Here is a 21,799-nt window from a genome sequence, read left to right as displayed (position 1 = left end):
TGTAATTGTAAGGAAGCCACATGATTACACAAAAACAGAAGAATATCATTTGTATTGTTTGGGGAGCATACAAGGTCCATTTTGGTGAAAATGTAAATAGCACAATAAAACTGATATGGCGGATACTATATTAGGTACAACAAAATTAACTGAGTAACCCAATCATGGCAAATATGCATATGACCACTAATGCCATGTGCACACCAGTATTTGGTGAGGTTTTTTTACCACAGTATGTGTAAGCCAAAACCAGGAGTGAATGATAAATACCGAAGTGGTGACGTGTTTCTATTATACTTTTCCTCTGATTGTTCCTTTCCTGGTTTTTGGCTTACAAATACCGAGGCAAAGTACTGACCAAATATTCAGCATATGCACGTGGCCTAAAAGAGATATTAAGTTTGGAGGACTGGGGGGAAAAAAATAAAAAAAGTCAATCAATGGGGTATATTTCCGGCAACTGATGTGCCATCCTCTGTGTACCAGTCTGTGTTCTCTGCACTACACCTCACTGTGCTAGTGTTCAGAATGAGTGGACGTGGTGACAGCTTGAAAACTTTTCTTTTCACTGAAATGTCCCTGATAACCATGCACCAATGTATGCATAAAAGGCAAATTATGTATTTACTGTTTAGTCCAGCTTTGAAAGTGACGTTACAAAGAGAACGAAGGAAAATACAGCTCTATAGAGAAGCATATATAATGGTATACACACAGTGTTTCGGGAGCCAGGACTCCATGTTGCCGTGTTTGTCCCCCTTTTGTTTCTTCGAAGCTTCCAGTTCTCTCCTACTTGGAGAGGCCCTATTGAGTCCTGTCAAAGGAGCCTTTCTCAGCACTCTGTACTGTTGTTATGGAAACTTTACAGAGTGGGATTGCAATGTTTTAAAGGAAGCTGAGCATGATGAGGTCTTGGAAGAAGCTTCAGACTTTCCCTCCTTAGAGCAATGTGGTTTAGGCTTATAAAAACGTGGCATCACAGACAATATATGGCTGATGCAAAGTATTTCACATGAAAATAGAAAATGAGCAAGAAACCGGAAAAAATACAATGTGTTAGATTACAATAAACCAAAAGTAGGAAGACCCTTCATAATGGAGAAAAGCACATGAAGAAATGAAATAGGATGAAGACACCACAAATGCCATACAGACGGTGTAGGAGGTGACCATTTATGTATACAGCATGAAGAACACAAAAGCACCAGAATGGCATCACCTGGACCCTTAGGAGGGTAATGCATGGCATTACCAGGCCACAGGTGTAGCTTCCCTTAAGGCTTAATTTGTGGTGGGACAGTGTTTTACTGCTATATATATATATATATATATATATATATATATATATATATATATATATATATATATATATTTATATTTTGAGTACAGACATTGGTGGTGGGCCTGTCCAGTCAGCTGCCTGTCGCTGGGTTTAGTGTAGTTTTCCCCCCAGTGACGTGCGCTGATAGGACAGGCTAACGTAAGCAAAATATGTGCTGAAGGGATAAAGAGGGGGCAGTGATGAGGGGAGTTGTCATTCCTCATCACTGCCATAGCTAAAGTGCTGCCCCACCATTCCGTCAGGGGCCTGTGGGTAAGACTCAGGGAACTGAATGGACAGCATGATGGTAAACGGGCTTGAGCTTTGGCTAAGCTGCCATATGGTTTATAAGTTCTATATTTAAATTAAATAAAGGCTGTGGACAAAAACCATTTATAAGTCGTGTCCAGTGTATTTTATTATGTTGCTATTTATTGCCTTGTCTTTAGTATGTATGGATCATAGGCTGTGTAATGCCATGGGACCCCTATATGTATGTACCTTCTTCATGGTCAAGGGATTCAAGTCACAACTCACAATCACTAACCCTTTTTAAGAGACAGATGAGCAAGTACTTGAGATTGGCATGGAACCACGGACTGTTCAGTTTTTCATCTGTGAAAGCTCTAAAGCGGATGTATTTCACTTTTATAGGCAACTTGTCACGTTGTACATGAAGCCACTATATAGACAGCAAGGTATAGAGAAGAGGCCAAGCAGAATGATATATAGGCTTGTGAGAAAAGGTTCACAAGAACTTGTATTTTATTCTCTGAAATTCCTGGTGTCTGTATACATATGAGTCCAGTGGGCGGTCCTATTCTCTGAAATGCCTGGTGTCTGTATACGTACGAGTCCAGTGGGTGGTCCTACTAGTGATTGACAGCTATCTCTGCATGCACAGTCATATAGGAGCTGCCCACTAGACTTATGTATGCAAACACCAGAGATTTCAATGAATAAAATGCAAGATTTACTGAAATGGTTCCCACAACAAAAGTATCGTATATGAATCCAATCAGCCCCTCCTGCTCTATAATATCACCATTACACACTGAACGGGAAACCACTGGGTAAATCTGACATGGAGAAGGACTTGGGGATCCTAGTTAATAATAAACTTACCTGGATCAGCCAGTGCCAGGCAGCGGCTGCCAAGGCAAACAAGATCATGGGGTGCATTAAAAGAGGTCTGGATACACATGATGAGAGCATTATACTGCCTCTGTACAAACCCCTGGTTAGACCGCACATGGAGTACTGTGCACAGTTTTGGGCACCGGTGCTCAGGAAGGATATAATGGATATAAAGGATTTAATAAAGGGGATAGGGGAACTACAATACCCAGAGAGATTAGCAAAATTAGGATTTTTTAGCCTAGAAAAAAGACGACTGAGGGGCGATCTAATAACCATGTATATTAGGGGACAATACAAATATCTCTCCGAGGATCTGTTTATACCAGGGAATATGACGGTCACAAGGGGGCATTCTCTGCGTCTGGAGGAGAGAATGTTTTTCCACCAACATAGAAAGGGATTCTTACTGTTAGGGCAGTGAGAATCTGGAATTCCTTGCCTGAGGAGGTGGTGATGGCGAACTCAGTCGAGGGGTTCAAGAGAGGCCTATACTCCCCTCCCGTTCTGGTGCCATTCCCATGGTGTTGGCACTCGCCCAATCAACGCTGGCATCACTGTCCCCGCCTCCTGTCGAATTGAACATGAAGAGGAAGGGAGCAGCTGCAGCCCGGACTTCCTCTTCATGTTGTCAGAAGGCAGGGACAATGATGCCAGCACTGATAGGGTGCCAGGGTCACATGTCACAACAACCGCACGAGAGCTCCAGGACCGCGAGTGCTGACACAGCTGGACAGCGCCAGCACAGGAGGGGAGTATGTTTTCTTATTTTAATCAGTATCAGGAGGGGAGTATAGGTATTTTTTATTTATCTAAGTAGTGGCCAACCCCTTTAACCATTACATACTGTGGATATCTTCAACCTGATGAGGCTGGTGTAGCTACTGTCAAAATCAATATCAGAATATCTGCACAATCTGGATATTAAGAGGAGCATTTTATAATACAATGCTCATTTTAATATGCAGTAGGGAAAGTAAGTAAATACACCATCTATCTCATCTGTAAGAAATCTACAAGATCTACGGTATTTAATAATGTATACAGTGTGAATTTCAAAATCTAATCTCAGATCCAATTTAAGGGTTTTTTTTTTTTCCAGAAAGACTTATCCATAATGGCCCAATAGGGCATACGGCTAACGAAGACTGGAGTGCTGCAGTCCTTTCTACAAGAGCACAGAGCTCTACATACGAATGACTCACTTGGCAGACTCCACAAGTTCATATATAATAAATCTTTGCTTCCCGTATTTATACTTCTTCTCTCCCTGGAATACAGCCTGATGAAAGCATCATTTAGGTGTCAGTCGTCTCGCCTAATACAAATAAATCACTGTAATGAAATCCATCAATTAGATGATTCTTCATGGTCTGTGGCAGCAGCGTCTGACAATCCCTGGTATTTTCTGCCTACCTCACTTGCACCCTGATCCGGTAGTGGTCCGAGCTCAAACTGGCACACGGAAGCTGTGGACATGACAAGACCACATGGGTGAACCTATAACTCGCACCAAGGATATGCCTGCATTAGCAAAACCTTATTCCACTGGCTCCTGACCCTGCAATTTGCTTTATTGGGGAAAATGCTGCACAATGAGGGGGTCATTCATTTCACTGTTTTCTATTGCTACTGCCTTATAACAAGCACTGCAGGTGAAATACAGCTCTGGCAAAAATTAAGAGACTAATGCAAAATTTCAGGTTGTCTGATTTTTCTCTTCATAGGTATATTTTTGAGTAAAATGTAAACTGTTCTTTTATTCTATAAACTACTGACAACATGTCTCTGAAGTTTCAAGCTATAAATTTTGTATATATTTTCTGAAAATGAGAAATTGTCAAAATTACCAAAAAATGCATTGCTTGCAGACCTCAAATAATGCAAAGAAAACAAGTTCATATACATTTAGAAACAATACTAATGTTTTAACTCAGCAAGAGTTCAGAAATCAATATTTTGTGGAATAACCATGATTTGTAATCACAGCTTTCATGCGTCTTGGCATGCTTTCCACCAGTCTCTCACACTGCTTTTGGGTGACCTTATGCCCCTCCTGGTACAAAAATCAAGGTGTGGATGAAGGACCACCACATCAAATGCCTGTCATGGCCAGCCAATCTCCAGCCCTGAACCCCATTGAAAACCTCTGGAATGTAATCGAGAGGAAGATGAATAGTCACAAGCCATCAGACAAAGAAGAACTGCTTACATTTTTGTACCAGGAGTGGCATAAAGTCACCCAAAAGCAGTGTGAAAGACTGGTGGAAAGTATGCCAAGACACATGAAAGCTATGAGTTAAAACATTAGTATTATTGTTTCTAAATTAATATGAACTTGTTTTCTTTGCATTATTTGAGGTCTGTAAGCAATGCATTTTTTGGTTATTTTGACCATTTGTCATTTTCAGAAAATAAATACAAAATGTATTGCTTGGAACTTCGGAGACATGTTGTCAGTAGTTTATAGAATAAAAGAACAATTTACATTTTACTCAAAAATATACCCATAAAGAGAAAAATCAGACAAACTGAAAATTTTGCTGTGGTCTCTTAATTTTTGCCAGAACTGTATCTGAATGGCCAGGGCTTCCCTCTGCAAAACTAGCGGCTCAATGGGTGCCAGGAGTCGGCCGCCAACATTTGGCTGAAATATGAAAGGAATTGTCTATGATGAGACAAGCTCTTTAATAACAGATCTGGATATTGTACCAAGATTGTAAGTTATCCCTTATACATTGGATAACGTATACCTTTCTGGCCACAAGGTGTCCAACTGTTTTGATCCCGAGAATGGAGTTCTGTAGAGCCCAGTCTGAATAGAGGTGGTCATGTATGTGCGCTGCTGGATATCCTCGAGCGCTGTCCACTACTGTCTCCGGCAGGCCAATAGAGAATGACCAGAACAGAGGCGGACATACATGACCTCTGCTCCATTCGTTTGGAGATCTACAGAGCCCAATTCTGTGGATTAGTTCTGGTTCCAGTGGTTGGACATACAGCAAATTGTACATTATCCCCTACGGATAGGGAAGAACATAAACCCTTTTAAGGTACACAAAATATTCTACTATAAACTGGATGAATTTCCAAATTAATTTCCAAGAGTTCCAGTCTTCAGAAATTCCATGTATTATTACAGGGCTTTGCTGGCAGCAAGTGTTGATTATAAACTTACTTACTGGATTGCAGATTTTTTTAAATTAATGTTTATTTGAACAAAATATAGTGATTTTTGTTAACTCTCCACACTCCAGCACGTATGCACACCACTATAATGTAATCTGTAATAAGTGTGCAGTGAAGCAACATCTATGAGAAGTAAGAACGACCTACGGACAGATACTTACTGAGCTCTTCCCGATGTCTCTCAGTTTCTGCAAAGTATTGGCGCAGCTCCTCTGTGATCTCCATGTTGCTCATGTCACATTCTATTCCTTCCTCATCTGAATCTGTGGACACGGCCTCTTCTTGTTCCATTGCAGACTCCTCTTCCTTAGAACAGGATACCTTTAGACAGGGGCGATCCCTGTGTGGCTGCACTTGTTTCTGTGGCCTGGCGTAGAAGGGTTGATAAGAGGACTGCCCTCCTTTCCAATCAGTATACCGAGTATTATGAAAGGTCTCAGAGGGGTACCAGGGGGGATAGCATATAGATGCCGCTGCCACTCTGTATGCTCTCTTATGCCGGTACAGCCACTGCATTGCCTGACTGTAATGCTTCCAGTACCTGGCATACACCCGGCCGGTGTACCAGGGCTCAGATTCTTGAAGGCGTATATTTGCCTAGAGATAAAGTGACAACCATTACAGATGAATACATGCCATTGCCGACATTGCGTCCCTACATTGTCACACACTCCTAGTGGCCTCTGTAAATCTTGTCCTAGGAACGCTCGCTTCCCGATAACCAGCCTGCCTAAGCAGGCTGCCAATTACTCGACGAAAAATGCCCATTCGTCGGGTGACATCATTTTTATATTTGCTTACAAATCAGTGTTAATTGCAGCACATAGCTCCACTCTGTGTAAGCAGCACATGTGCTGCCGAGAATAATGAAAGTTTATGCATTGGATGTGTGGTCAATCTGTTTGAACAGAACATTAAAAGACCGCCGATCGGACTCAGACGTAGCCGATCCACGGATGTTTAGTGATGCGGGTCGGTCAGTCTAAATGCACCGCAACGCTAATCACCAATGACAAAGTGTACCATAGTCTTGGAGTAAAAACATTGTTACTGGCAACCATCCATTAGGGTTGTAATATTCCTCCCCCAAAAGAGTTTAACGGGAGCCTGTCAGGTGATTACGGTATGTTGCCTGAACCACGGGCAGCATGAATCATTGCAGGTTGTCTCATATCTATGATTTACTCAAACTATGGGAGAGAAGAAAGAATTTAAAAAGAAGCAAAGAACAGAGGGAACATATATCCAATTTCAGTTTAGGGAGCAACCTTTCATGGCCTCATAGAACCCATTCATACAATAAAAACACAAAACGCTTTAATTGTGGATAAAAATGGCCGTGTAGTTTATTTAGGGTTACATAAATTAATTAATCACCAATAAATAAACTCCATAAATTATAAAACCAAAGTACCAAACTTTTCCAATAAACCAATCCACCCAGACATGGGTGATTTTCCCACAATTAAACTACACGACAGTAAAATTACAAGAATTCAGGGGAGGGAGGGTGGGGTCTTCTTTATCTTCTTCCGCTGACAGAATGACCAGATACCACAAAACAGGTGTGTATATATTCAAAAAAAGAGCGGCAAAGCTGCTTACAGCCAATAGAAAACCGTTTCAATAGCTGCCAAACATACCAGAAAAAACTGGATAAAACCAGTGTCACACTTTCAGAGATGACTGACCTGACCTTTATTTGACCTTTCTTCTGACAGAAAGTCATATTAAATGACAGGGTCCATGAGGCCATGAGACCCCCGCTATATTTCTTTCAGGTTTACGCGGGGGGGCTAACATGGCCTCATAGAACCCATTCATACAATAAAAACACAAAACGCTTTAATTGTGGATAAAAATGGCCGTGTAGTTTATTTAGGGTTACATAAATTAATTAATCACCAATAAATAAACTCCATAAATTATAAAACCAAAGTACCAAACTTTTCCAATAAACCAATCCACCCAGACATGGGTGATTTTCCCACAAGGCCATGACTCAGCGAGACATGGCCCCCCCCAAACCACACAGCCATTTTTCAATGATAGTTTGTAAGTCCAAATTAAAAATATCAAGGCCAATATCAGATAAATGAACCAAATCAGGCCTATAAAGGCCCAGTAAAAAACCCTCCAAATCCAAATGCCGGAATGAAAACCCTGAAATTAAAAGAAAAAATTTTTCCATGGATTTATTGACCCTTCTCCGGATTTTATCTAAAAAAGAAAATTAATTGTTGTGCCACAAAAGTCTGGGAATAATCTTGAAAAAACAAAGTTTGAATCAGGCAGAATTTGTTTAAGATAAATAAAATCGGATCGCATGGCCGATAATAAAGTCAAGAGTCCTGATTTTTCCAAGATCATTCCCAGCTACATGAAATATAATTAAATCAGGGGAAGGAAATTTAATTAGCCATTTCTTCACTTCAGCAACCAGGCAATGCCATTTCAAGCCGCGAACTCCATGCCACCAGACCTGAATATCAGAAGGATTAAAGGATAAATATTTAGTATAAGATCGTTGGCTGGCCCTCTTCCTGGCCCAGAAGATAAAAGAGTGTCCGACTATCCAAATGACTAGCGGACCTGAAAGAAAAACAATAATTAATAGTCATAAAGATCATGTCGTACATATAATTTGAACCTTTTGGAGTTCCATCTTCCCAATTCCTTTATCCCTGAATCAGAAAGCCCGGCCCTAGAGGCCTCCGTAGCTGCTCCGATTCTAAACGAATGAGATGTGATTTTAAGGTGTTTTTTACCCAAAAAGCTTAAACATTTCTTTAGGACAAAATTAAATTGAAAGACCGTAACCGGAGAAAAATCACTATGAATGAATAATGGGCCCTGTCCCATAGGTCTGACCTTAATCCAATTTGCCATGTTATCAACAGGGCAAATGATTGAGACATGGATTGCTTTAATGTTCAACCTAGATCCCCTGCCTAATTGATCTGTCTTTAATTTTATTATAAATAAAATTAAAAAACGACTCATGAATCTGGACATCCAAAATCATGAGTCCCGAAGGCTCCGATTTCTTAACAGAAACCACCTCACCAACGCGAAGTGCTCCAAAAAAGGACAGAGAAAAAATAGAGCTAAATAATAAGGCTTCCTCAAAACTTACATAAACGTGGATGAGACAGGAGCACAATTCTTTCAATAAAGACAGGGAAATAGGTGGTCTCGAGTCAGGTATAAAATTGGTTTTCCTAAAGCCTTTTAAAAACTGCTTACTGGGAAAAGATTAGTTAAAGCAATACTGCCAGAAAGTTTAAAGGAAAAATGAAACTCCTGCTAGGCATTTCGCTATTGCCGAGTAAGACAAACCGTTTTCTACTATCGATTCAGCAAACTTTAGTGCTGCTACCGGATTAGAAACTGTTGGGTCAAAATAATGTAGGTTGCAAAAATTGTTCCATTTCAGCCATGCAGCCGAATAGTCAGCCCATGATCTATTAGATAACGATTTTTTGATAAAATACTGTATCAGAGTGCAACCATGTCCCAAATTGAAAGGGGTAAGAGGGTCCTTCCGAATCCACGTTGGGAACCTGCAGGAAAAAATTCGACCACTGACGATTTTGTAAAGAGTCAGTTATGAAAAGAAATTTGCTCTTTCCCAACTTTGCTTTCAGGCATTGTAAGACCAATTGTCTCAAAATTCTGTCAGCAAAAGTATTTTTAGAAGATAACGTGCTGATAGAAAAAAAAAAAAAATAAAAATAAAAAAAATAAAACTACTGCCTGGTTAGTGGAAAGGAGTAAAATCCTGGAATTCTGCATTAGTGATCTCCAAATAAATATTCCTGCAAAAATAGAAAATAAAAGTTCCAACACATTACGTTTGAAGATAGTTTCTTAGACACCCAACTTATTGGCCACTGGATGGACATCCAATGAGAGTCAAATAAAATACTGAAGCCACACTGGCTATCCGCTGTGAAAAGAAAGGGAAAAGAATCGCCAGAGACAAAAGATCTGCCATTATGCTCTGACAAAAAGGAGAGCCAAATTCTAGCATCTTCCTTTAGGTCAGAATGGATACTAACATGCGAATGAGGTGAAGATACACCTTTAGTGGCATCCTATAAACTTCTGCCAAAAGCCCGACCTATAGGAATGACGCGAACCGCAAAATTCAATAGACCTAACAATGATTGAATTTCCTTAAGAGTGACCTTGCTCTTGGCTAAAAAATTTGATAACGCAATGCGCAGTTTAAAAATTTTCTCATCAGGAAGTCAGATTCCATTTTTTGATAATCAAGAGTGATTCCCAGAAACTCGAGGGATCTAGGCAGACTAAGTGTTTTTTTTTTTTTTTTTTTTTTTTGAGCAATAGGAACACCAAAGTGCTCACACATTTGGATACATTTATTGAGGGTATCTTCGCATATTGAGGAACCATAAGGACCGATAAACAAAAAATCGTCTAAATAATGGAGGATACCTGCATCCTTACAATTAGTTTGTAAAACCCAATGAAGAAATTAAGAAAAACTTTCAAAATACGAACATGACAAAGAAAAGCCCATTGGCAGGCACTTATCAAAAAAAAAAAAATAAAAAAAAAAAAAATAAATAAAAAAAGCAGTCATCAAAATAAAAATCTAAAGAATTAAATCCACACGGGTGAACAGGAAGAAGTCTAAAAGCAGACTTAATATCTGACTTGGACATTAAAGCATTAAAACCAAATTTCTTGAGGATAAGTGGTGAATTAGCCGGAAAGAGCCCTCATCTATTTATTTTTTTTTTTTGGCATAATACCCAATGGTGATATATGGAAATTAACAAACAGCGGGGTTAAAAAAGAGCCTGAAACTCTGCTTAATTGAATTTCATTAATAATTTTATCCCTAGCTACCTCAGGGTGAGCCTTTAAAGAGGGTAAATTAGGAACAACAAAACAACCCGCCCCTTTAAATTGTGGGATAAATAATCATTCAGAAAAACCATTAAAAAGCAGCTCACTGGTCTCCTGGTTGGGATATTTGCTTAGCCATACTGACATGTTTGCCAGAATCACTGGCATCTGTGCTTTTTGAATTAGGCTCCTTACGTGAGGACTGTTGAGCTGCTTGTTACTTAAAACATTTAGACATAGGGTGTGAGTTACCACAGAACGAGCACTCATGGCGGAATCTACAGTTGTTCCACTTACAAAAGGAATCGTTGAAAGCGAAACAAACACCGCATTTACTTGAACTAGAAGGGGTGAACGGATAATTTGTGCCTGAAAGCTTCATCATAATTCCAGCTTCCAGGATTATGTCCAAGTGCTGAAATATCTTGCTGCAGAAATGGGGAGATTTTTCACCCAAAACTGCAGCAAAAACAGAAAAAGCTTGCACCCAGTTATTGAAAGATTTAAAGATGGATAAAATGATTATTCCAAATAAGCTCTTTAACAGAAGGGCTTAAATGGAATCCTAAGGGAGACAGCTCACATGTCAGAGCTTCTTTAAAAGAGTTAACAGGGGCGGTGTTAGCTGATGAAATGTCAGAGATTGCAGCACTGTGTACAGCTGATGTGACAGCAAGGGGGGGGGGGGAATAGCTTCTTTTAAAGTTTCAGCTAACACTTTCTTTATGATGTCTTTTTAATGTGAGTGTGGGACAGACAAAGAAACATTGAAAGTCTCACCCCTTGATGAATGCTGGTCGTTTCTCTGCTCCATACAGCAGCTGGAGCTCGAGCCCTCCATGTTGGGCAAGCTCATATGGGAAGCTGCTGTAAGCGGCGTTTCTTCATCCTCTTCTGAGTGTGATGACAGGGGATCCTCCCGAACCGGTGGTCTGGACCGCAGCAGCAGAAGCCACCGCTGTTGTAGAATCCAATGACACCGCAGCGCTTTTACGGCTGCTGTGTGTTGAAGACATCCCGGCCGCTTCAGATGAGGCGGTCGGCGCTCTGTCATGACGCTCGTGGTGGAAGTCTCGCGCTGGGCTGCGAGAATTCTGAGGAGGGCGGCGCCGCAACTTCCTTCTTCCTTCTTGGACACTGCGGCTGGAAGCAGGCGGCGACGCCGAAGGAGAGTATGGGGTCCTTTGCCTCCTGCGCCTCCCTGAAGCGGTGGGTGTCGGCAGGACCAGAGAGGCTTGACACGGCGACCGAAGGGTATCTTCTGGAGGATGAGGGACAGCATCGGCAGGCGCTAAGATAGGTTTCATAGCCAGGCACTGCCTCAGCCAGTCCGCTCCATCCTTGCCGTCGGCTCTAGTCAGGAGCTGTTGCAGGAGATTCTCCATCCTGGGGTATGTGTCTTCTTTATCTTCTTCCGCTGACAGAATGACCAGATACCACAAAACAGGTGTGTATATATTCAAAAAAAGAGCGGCAAAGCTGCTTACAGCCAATAGAAAACCGTTTCAATAGCTGCCAAACATACCAGAAAAAACTGGATAAAACCAGTGTCACACTTTCAGAGATGACTGACCTGACCTTTATTTGACCTTTCTTCTGACAGAAAGTCATATTAAATGACAGGGTCCATGAGGCCATGAGACCCCCGCTATATTTCTTTCAGGTTTACGCGGGGGGGCTAACAATCTAGCGTAGGTCAGGCGGGGAGGAGACGGCAGGGAGATGACCAATTGACTGTTCTCCTAATTCCTGGCTCCTTTTTAGTTTATCTTTTTTGAGAAACATTGCCATGCTTCAGGGTGAAATATACATGCACGTATGGGTTTCATGCAACTGAAAATAAAGTACCGTATATATATATATATATATATATATATATATATATATATATATATATATATATATATATATATATATATATATATATAAAAAACAGACATTGGTGAGAAAAAAAACGATATTTAGGAAACATCTGTGTGTAGCCCCAAGCTTAATAGGGCAGATTTGTAATTCAAAATCCGAAATAAATAAAAAATATATATATATATCTCTCTCTCAGAAATTTATGTAAAAAAAAATCTGCCAAGTGTGGAAAACATTCCACAAAGATTATAGTTTAATTTTCTCTTTTTTTGGTAGGTGCCAAAAAAAAGGACACTCGCCATGGTCCCCAGTGACGTTCTATCTGGGCTGCACTTGGAAGGAATGGCAATGCTGCGATTGGCTGCAGCGTCCCTCGCTGGAAGAAAAGTAGCACAAGCAGACTGGCATGGGACAAAAGGGAATGCTAGGGTCTGGTAGATGAGGGATTTTTTTTTCCACCTTCCTTTTTTTTTTTTTTTTTTTTTTTTTTTACTATTATACATTTTATGACCACCATATGCCGATTTGTAAAAGTAAACAAAGTAGTGGACAACCCCTTTAAATAGCTTGATCTCTGGCAAAAAAATTATATATTCTACAGTTGAACTACCGTTAACACAGACTGTCTCTTAAAATCAGCAAATGTCAAACACTATAATCTGTATTAAGTGTTAGGGTTGTAAAAATGTAACATTTTCGCGAATAGCAGAGTATAATTTTAACTTCCCATACATCCATGTGAACCAACAAGCCAAAGCAAACATCCTACATAACACTTGGGACTATGAAAACCCAGAACACATCTGCTTCAGCAGCTGTCCAGCCCAGTCACACATAGGAGAAGAAAATGAGCATTATTAGACCATTTATACTAGTTCACAAACCCTGCATTCAGGGGAAGCACTGCTGAACGCTTTCCAATACGGAGTAATATACAGTAAGATATAAAGATTACAGATGTAGCTGCTATTCACACGGGAGAAGACGTGGACACTGTGGGAAAACTCAGCTTCCTCCTGTACATGGTTCTGGACCATGAAGCTTCCACCCACAGCGGAAGCTCTAGGCAGATCATGTTATTCGGTCCCTCTCATGGACCTTATAAGAAGCTAGAATATTCTATGTGATGCTAACACAATAATAAAATCCATACAGTGATTGCTATCATATATGCTTTGGGAATCCAGGTGGAACCTCTCGAAAATACCATCTCTTTAAGACGACCACCAAACCATTTGCAATGCTATACAGTCGCTCCATATGGCATCCAATTGTTTTCTTCGCACCCATAGACTTGAAAGCGTGAGTATCATCCGATTTTCGGAGGAAAATTGTGTAAGCTGTGATTTTTTTTTTCGCATGCAGATTCAGTCAGTGAAAAAAAAAATGTTCATCAGCACTGCCCCACTGAATAACATTTCTCCGATAGCCTCAAACTTGCGTGTGCAATGCGAGAAACTCACGCATCAATGCCAGGCACTGCCGCCAGCACTTGAGACTGGAGCGTGCAGTAGCTGCATGTACTTCTATACAGCTGAACGCACCAGTCCGAACTGCCGGCGGCACTGCCGGGTATTGATGCTTGAGTTTCTCACATTGCACACGCAAGTGTGACACCGGCCTTAGAGAAAGGATGCACGGATCGGTATCTGAAAGCCACAGCGGATATAGTGGGCTGACCTCCACCAATATGAAACTGAATGGGGTCATCAAAATTCTAGAACCTGGAAAACCCTTCTAGACAGAACTCACATGCTGATAGAACATGTCCTCATTCTATAGGCCGTTTTAAGCTTGTTTTTTTCCGCTGGCCAATGGTCCATATAAAATATACAAAGACTTGTCAGAGTTTGCTCCACAATTCTCGGATACCATTCACATTTCAAACAGTTACCATACGGAAGTCATCCATGTACCATTATTTGTACTGTTCGGCTTCTAATTGCATAACTTATGATTGGAAAAACAACCACTCACCATTTTTGATGAATTGTTTAATCATTCGTCAAGTACCTAGGAACAGAAAAATATAATAGAGTAAACATCTACATATATATTACAATAGTTAGGAACTCCAAATTCTTTTTTTTACTGTTTTCACATATTTTCCTTTTTTCCACATAAAAATAAAGTAGAGATTACAATCTAATCATGACTGATACATGAGGAACCCAATGTTCAGCACAGTGTGTAACCTCCTGTAGCTATTGCGGACATTTAGTTGATATATTTATCTGTGCTGGTAAATATTAAATGTCCTTTGTCACATTAACATATTGCATTCTCAGCCTTAAAGGGATGCTCCATTATAAGAAATACAAAAAAGTGTTTAATGGCATGAATGTACTTCAAATATAAATGGATGGTATTCTGACCTCCCAGCATCCCCTCATATTCAGTACAGAGGTCACATTGCCGCTGTAACCTGTGCTTGGCTGCAGCGGTCAGATGACTAAAAAAAGGAGGCTTCTCTAATGACATGGTCTATTAGTCACCTGACCGCTGTAGTCAATAACCGGCTGCAGCGGTCCAGACTTGTAAACATGGCTTTCTGAGCCAGCAGAAGCCTCCAGAGTGGCCTGGGCTGGATACGTATGGGCTCTGAAAGGTGGTAAGTATGTCACAGATTTTTATTCTAAGCGCCTATACGCCTGAATTTTTTTTCTATATCAGACAAAGCCTTTAAATATTTAGAAAATCAGGAAAAAGGGACATGAAACTACGCCAAGTTTGATAGTGAAAATCCTGCAGTGATATAAAGTGGGCTGACGAGCAAATGCAAAACAACTTGTCCCGAATACAATACAACTCAATGCTTCAATTGTGTCCGGCTCTGAATAGCACAGACACTGAATTCATTATACATTGTAACTCATCCCAGAAGAGATGACGACGGCTTTTGTGCATCAAGATCAAGGTCTTGTGTAGCACAGGGTACGCTTTATCATGTGTGTCCAGAAACATTACCGCACAAAAGAGGCAAATCTCAGATAAGAAATGGCCACAGCCTGCTACCAACCACTGGCAGAATCTCTAGAAAAAGGAATAAAACACTGATTCTGGAATTCAATGTGGCAGCAGCAATGACTTCTGGTGCAAAATGCACAACGACACATGCTTTACAATATGAAGATGAATATACTCAGGGCTCCTGGCTTTATACTTCTGATTACATTCTCACAGGTCTTGGCTTCTTTCCCAAGTCCTTCTCTAGATCTATTTCTTGGCATGGTTTCATTGGATGTCTGCCTTAAGTTTAACCACTGGATCTTGCAACTGGCTTCAGTATCTTAGCTAAGTATTTGATCACAATGGACTTCCCTTCTGTGTCGTTACCATTGTGGGATGAATGTACATATTCACGTAAAAGACTGGTCAATTTTTATAATTTTTCATTCTTAACTGATAATAAATAATTGGACCAATATATATATGAAAAGTCCCAAAGGCTTCTGTAGTGACATCACATTTAATCTGAATTATCCAGACATATTACAGTGGGGAAAAAAAGTAATTCGTCAGCCACCAATTGTGCAAGTTCTCCCACTCAAAAAGATGAGAGAGGCCTGTAATTGACATCATAGGTAGACCACAACTATGAGAGTCAAAATGAGAAAACAAATCCAGAAAATCACCTTGCCTGATTTGGCAAAATTAATTTTGCAAATTATAGTGGAAAATAAGTATTTCGTCACCTAAAAACATGCAAAATTTCTGGCTCTCACAGACCTGTAACAACTTCTTTAAGAGGCTCCTCTGTCCTCCACTCAATACCTGTAGTAATGGCACCTGTTTGAACTTGTTATCTGTATAAAGGACACCTGTCCACAACCTCAAACAGTCACACTCCAAACTCCACTATGGTGAAGACCAAAGAGCTGTCAAAGGACACCAGAAACAAAATCGTAGCCCTGCACCAGGCTGGGAAGACTGAATCTGCAATAGGCAAGTAGCTTGGCGTGATGAAATCAACTGTGGGAGCAATAATAAGAAAATGGGAGACATACAAGACCACTAATAATTACCCTCGGTCTGAGGCTCCACACAAGAACTCATCCCATGGGGTCAAAACAATCACACGAACAGTGAGCAAAAATCCCAGAACCACACGGGGGGACCTATTGAATGACCTATATAGAGCTGGGACCACTGTAACAAAGGCTACCATTAGTAACACACTATGCCGCCAGGGACTCAGATCCAGCAGTGCCAAACGGGTCCCCCTGCTAAAGCCAGTACAAGTCCTGGCCCGTCTGAAGTTTGCTAGAGAGCATTTGGATTATCCAAAAGAGTATTGGGAGAATGTCATATGTGGTCTGATGAAGCCACATTAGAACTGTTTGGTAGAAACAAAACTTGTCATGTTTGGAGGAGACAGAATGCCAAGTTGCATCCAAAGAACACCATACCTACTGTGAAGCATGGGGTTGGCAACATCATGCTTTGGGGCTGTTTATCTGCAAAGGGACCAGGACGTCTGATCCATGTGCATGAAAGAATGAATGGGGCCATGTATAATGAGCTTTTGTGTGCAAACCTCCTTCCATCAGCAAGGGCATTGAAGATGAAACGTGGATGGATCTTTCAGCATGATAATGATCCCACGCACACCACCAGGGCAACAAAGGAGTGACTTCATAAGACGCATATGAAGATCCTGGAGTGGCCTAGCCTGTTTCCAGATCTCAGCCCCATAAAAAAACCTTTGGAGGGAGTTGAAAGTCCGTGTTGCCCAGCGACAGGCCCAAAACATCACTGCTCTAGAGGAGATCTGCATGGTGGAATGGGCCAACATACCACCAACAGTGTTTGCCAGCCTTGTGAAGACTTACATAAAACGTTTGACCTCTGTCATTGCCAACAAAGGATATATAACAAAATATTGAGATGACCATATACTTATTTTCCACCATAATTTTCAAAATAAATCTTGTGTGGTCTACCTATGTTGTCAATTACAGGCCTCTCATCTTTTTAAGTGAGAGAACTTTCACAATTGAGTAAATGCACTGCTCAAAAAAATAAAGGTAACACTAAAATCCCACATCCTAGATATCACTGAATGAAATATTCCAGTTGTAAATCTTTACTCATTACATAGTGGAATGTATTGAGAACAACAAAACCTAAAAATAATCAACGTAAATCACAACTAATATCCCACGGAGGTCTGGAGTTGGAATGATGCTCAAAATCAAAGTGGAAAATTAAGTTACAGGCTGATCCAACTTCAGTGAAAATGCCTCAAGACAAGGAACTGATGCTCAGTAGTGTGTGGTCTGCATTGCCTGTATGACCTCCCTACAATGCCAGGGCATGCTCCTGATGAGGCGGCGGATGGTCTCCTGAGGGATCTCCTCCCACACCTGGACTAAAGTATCCGCCAACTCTTGGACAGTCTGTGGTGCGAGACATGATGCCCCAGATGTGTTCAATCGGATTCAGGTCTGGGGAATGGGCGGGCCAGTCCATAGCTTCAATGCCTTCATCTTGTAGGAACTGCTGACACACTCCAGCCACATGAGGTCTGGCATTGTCCTGCATTAGGAGGAACCCAGGGCCAACCGCAACAGCATATGGTCTCACAAGGTGTCTGAGGATCTCATATCAGTAACTATTGGTAATCAGGCTACCTCTGACGAGCACATGGAGGGCTGTGTGGCCCTCCAAAGATATGCCACCCCACACCATTACTGACTCACTGCCAAACCGGTCATGCTGATGGATGTTGCAGGCAGCAGATCACTCTCCACGGCGTCTCCAGACTCTGTCACGTCTGTCACATGTGCTCAGTGTAAACCTGCTTTCATCTGTGAAGAGCACAGGGCGCTGGTGGGAAATTTGCCAATCCTGTGTCTGTGGCAAATGCCAAGCATCCTGCACAGTGTTGGACTGTGAGCACAACCCCTCTGTGGACATCGGGCACTCAGACCATTCTCATGGAGTAAGATTATAACCGTTTGTGCAGACACGTTTGTGGCCTGCTGGAGGTCATTTTTCAGGGCTCAGGCAGTGCTCCTCCTTGCACAGAGGCTGAAGTAGCGGTCCTGCTGCTAGGTTGTTGCCCTCCTACGGCCCCCTCCATGTTTCCTGGTGTACTGGCCTGTCTCCTGGTAGCGCCTCCAGCCTCTGGACACTACTCTGACAGACACAGCAAACCTTCTTGCCACAGCTCACACTGATGTGCCATCCTGGATGGGCTGCACTACCTGAGCCACTTGTGTAGGTTGTAGAGTCCGTCTCATGCTACCATGAGCGTGAAAGCACAACCAACATTCAAACGTGACCAAAACATCAGCCAGAAAGCATTGGTACTGAGATGTGGTCTGTGGTCCCCACCTGTAGAACCACTCCTTTATTGAGGGTGTCTTGATAATTGCCAATTATTTCCATCTGTTGTCTATTCCATTTGCACAACAGCATGTAAAAATTTATTGTCAGTGTTGGTTCCTAAGTGGACAGTTTGATTTCACAGAAGTTTGATTTACTTGAAGTTATGTTCTGTTATTTAAGTGTTCCCTTTATTTTTTGAGCAGTGTACTTTTTTTCCCACTATATTTCAATAGGCCCAGGGACATGAGCTAGGCCACGTTCACACATTCAGTATGTGGTCAGTATTTCCTCTGTATCTGTAAACCAAAATCAGGAGTGGAACAGTCAGAGGAAAAGTATAATAGAAACACGTCACCACTTCTGTATTTATCACCTACTCCTGGTTTTGGCTTACACATACTGAGGTAAAATACTGACCAAATACTGAGTGTGTGAACATGGAATTAGAGTTCATTTAAGAACAACTGTTGACCCTTATTGTCATTAAACTAATGTTCACTGGTTGTGATTTGTTGACTGGCTTCTAATTAGCTATCGCATCGGTCCTAGTATTGCAGTCGTATTGTTCTACTATCTTTGGGAAACAAAGGCACAACAGTTTGAATGTTTGTTAATATGTTGATGACCCATTGGTGCTCAGAAATATGAAGGGCAATCTATGCATGCTCTTTGAACACTCCAGCAGTGAGTGATGGTCTCCATCCACCATCCCCCAAGCCTGTGGTGGGACGACTAGATGAAAAGTTGTGATATATTAAAAGGAGGATCTGTCTGTGTTCAGAGAGACTCTACATTACAGAGGTCATGGCATCATCGCTCCAACTAAAGAAATACAGAGCTGCCTCACTGACCATCACTGAACCCTCAAAGACCTTTAGAGTATCCAGGTTTGGACAATCATGTCACCTGACCTAATACATCAATGGACTGTCATCTTCCTAAGCTTGTCATTACCTCCACTGTAGGGCCCACCAAAAGGGGGGGTGCCACTGGCGGGGGTATTTGGCCCTGGAAACAGCTCTAATCCCAGCGAGTCAGTGGAAGGGTGAGACTCTGTATTTTGTACCATCTTGGATTTTTGCTGGGACTGTTCTATATGCTATTGTGTATTGGTGGTTCAATAAATTATTGCCACAGTTTTACCTTTACCCTGTGTTGTCTGAGTAGTGTTCTGCCCACAGGGAGAGAACGCTGAAATTCAGTGGTATGAGCCTTGGTCCATGCAGTCTTTCTAAAGACAGCCGAGCCAGCGGACGAGAGCACCCACTGACCCTGTATCTCTACAGTTTCAACCCAATAACATCTCTGATCTCCTGCATGATTAGAAAATGCAGCTGAGTTTAGTTGTGTCACCTTAAAAACCCTTCTATCTGCTCTCCTCCTCTCATAGCACTGTCAGCTGTGCTATACTGCATGTTCCCCAGAGAACCTGTGCAGAAATTTATCTATTGTGCTCACAGCACCATAAAATTGCTCTGCAGTGAGATCAAAACAGGGTGTAATTACATCTCACACATGAGTAGCCTGTTGTTGATCGCAATCTCTGTGATCTACAAGTTGTCCTTATCACAACTGATATAGGTGTGACTCATCTCCAGACAGGTATTATAGGGAAAGGGGCAGTACAGTAGAGCTGACAGTGCTGTAAGTGGAGAGCTGGTAGAAGGGTTTGTAATGTGACATAGCTAAACTCAGCTGGTGAAAGGTCTGCTTTAAGACCTCCCATTCATATTAGACTAAAGTTGGTTGAACCCACTGATGTGTGTGTTCGACTGTCAATCTAATGTATATGGGAGTCTCCAGACTCTCCCTTGACTGGTGATGGTTAGGAAGATAAGGTTCTGGCATGTCCAGTTATGGACTGCTGATGCCCCCCTTTTTTTCCTCTACGCAAGATAAGCTGCCACCAGATGAGTCTGGGAGAGCTGAGCATTCCTCTTTACAGATCATTCAGCAAACTGTTATCTATTCTGTATGGGGGATTTAGGATATTTAACAGAACCAGTGACTTCCCCAAAAGGAAGAGACACCCATCTGCAGATAGCGGTTTTGGGTTCACTGTTTATATATCTATCAAAGGCTGTTACTCCAAGCAACCAGTACTACTCTGCACTGATGAGAGGACAGAACCCCTATACAGCTGCCTGCAGAAGGGTGCTTTTTCCTTTTGGATAAGATGTGGCTATTTACACTATCATTAACAGTAGATAGAAATGTTCTATTGACTTTCAGGTTAAGCAATGAACATCTTAAAGGGAACCTGTCACCCCGTTTTTTCCGTATGAGATAAAAATACCGTTAAATAGGGCCTGAACTGTGCATTACAATAGTGTATTTTGTGGACCCCGATTCCCCACCTATGCTGCCGAAATACGTTACCAAAGTCGCCGTTTTCGCCTGTCAATCAGGCTGGTCTGGTCAGATGGGCGTGGTGACATCGCTGTTTCTTCCCCCAGATCTTGCTTATTTTTCCGTTGGTGGCGTAGTGGTTTGCACATGCCCAAGTGCCGAATCCACTGCATAGGTGTGGAAAAAGAGCGCGATCTGCACTATTCCCCTGGTGATCGGTGAGGGCGGCCATCTTCCTGTGGCCGCGCGTGCGCAGATGGAGCGCTCTGCTGCCCGAGGCTTCAGGAAAATGGCTGCAGGATGCCGCGCGTGCGCAGATGGAGATCGCGGCGGCCATTTTTCTGAAGCCGAGATGCGAACTCTGCTTCAGGAAAATGGCCGCCGCGATCTCCATCTGCGCACGCGCGGCATCCTGCAGCCATTTTCCTGAAGCCCCGGGCAGCAGAGCGCTCCATCTGCGCACGCGCGGCCACAGGAAGATGGCCGCCCCCACCGATCACCAGGGGAATAGCGCAGATCGCGCTCTTTTTCCACACCTATGCAGTGGATTCGGCACTTGGGCATGCGCAAACCACTACGCCACCAACGGAAAAATAAGCAAGATCTGGGGGAAGAAACAGCAATGTCACCACGCCCATCTGACCAGACCAGCCTGATTGACAGGCGAAAACGGCGACTTTGGTAACGTATTTCGGCAGCATAGGTGGGGAATCAGGGTCCACAAAATAC

The 21,799-nt window shown here is 42.0% G+C and overlaps 1 protein-coding gene across 1 annotated transcript in view; it reads right to left on the bottom strand.

Moving 5' to 3' along the window:
- Nucleotides 1-21,799, bottom strand: part of GEMIN8 (gem nuclear organelle associated protein 8) — a 41,436-nt gene that overhangs the window by 9,756 nt on the left and 9,881 nt on the right. The window contains exons 2-3 of the mRNA XM_077296763.1: nucleotides 14,366-14,401; nucleotides 5,809-6,244 (exon numbers count right to left, since the gene is read on the bottom strand). Coding sequence (XP_077152878.1) covers nucleotides 5,809-6,244; nucleotides 14,366-14,368 — 439 coding nt within the window. The 5' untranslated portion in view covers nucleotides 14,369-14,401. The remainder of the gene's footprint in view (nucleotides 1-5,808; nucleotides 6,245-14,365; nucleotides 14,402-21,799) is intronic.

Source organism: Ranitomeya variabilis, chromosome 3 (assembly GCF_051348905.1).
Source record: "Ranitomeya variabilis isolate aRanVar5 chromosome 3, aRanVar5.hap1, whole genome shotgun sequence".
In the NCBI taxonomy this organism is placed as follows: Eukaryota; Metazoa; Chordata; class Amphibia; order Anura; family Dendrobatidae; genus Ranitomeya; species Ranitomeya variabilis.
This window is presented reverse-complemented; position numbering and strand designations above follow the sequence as displayed.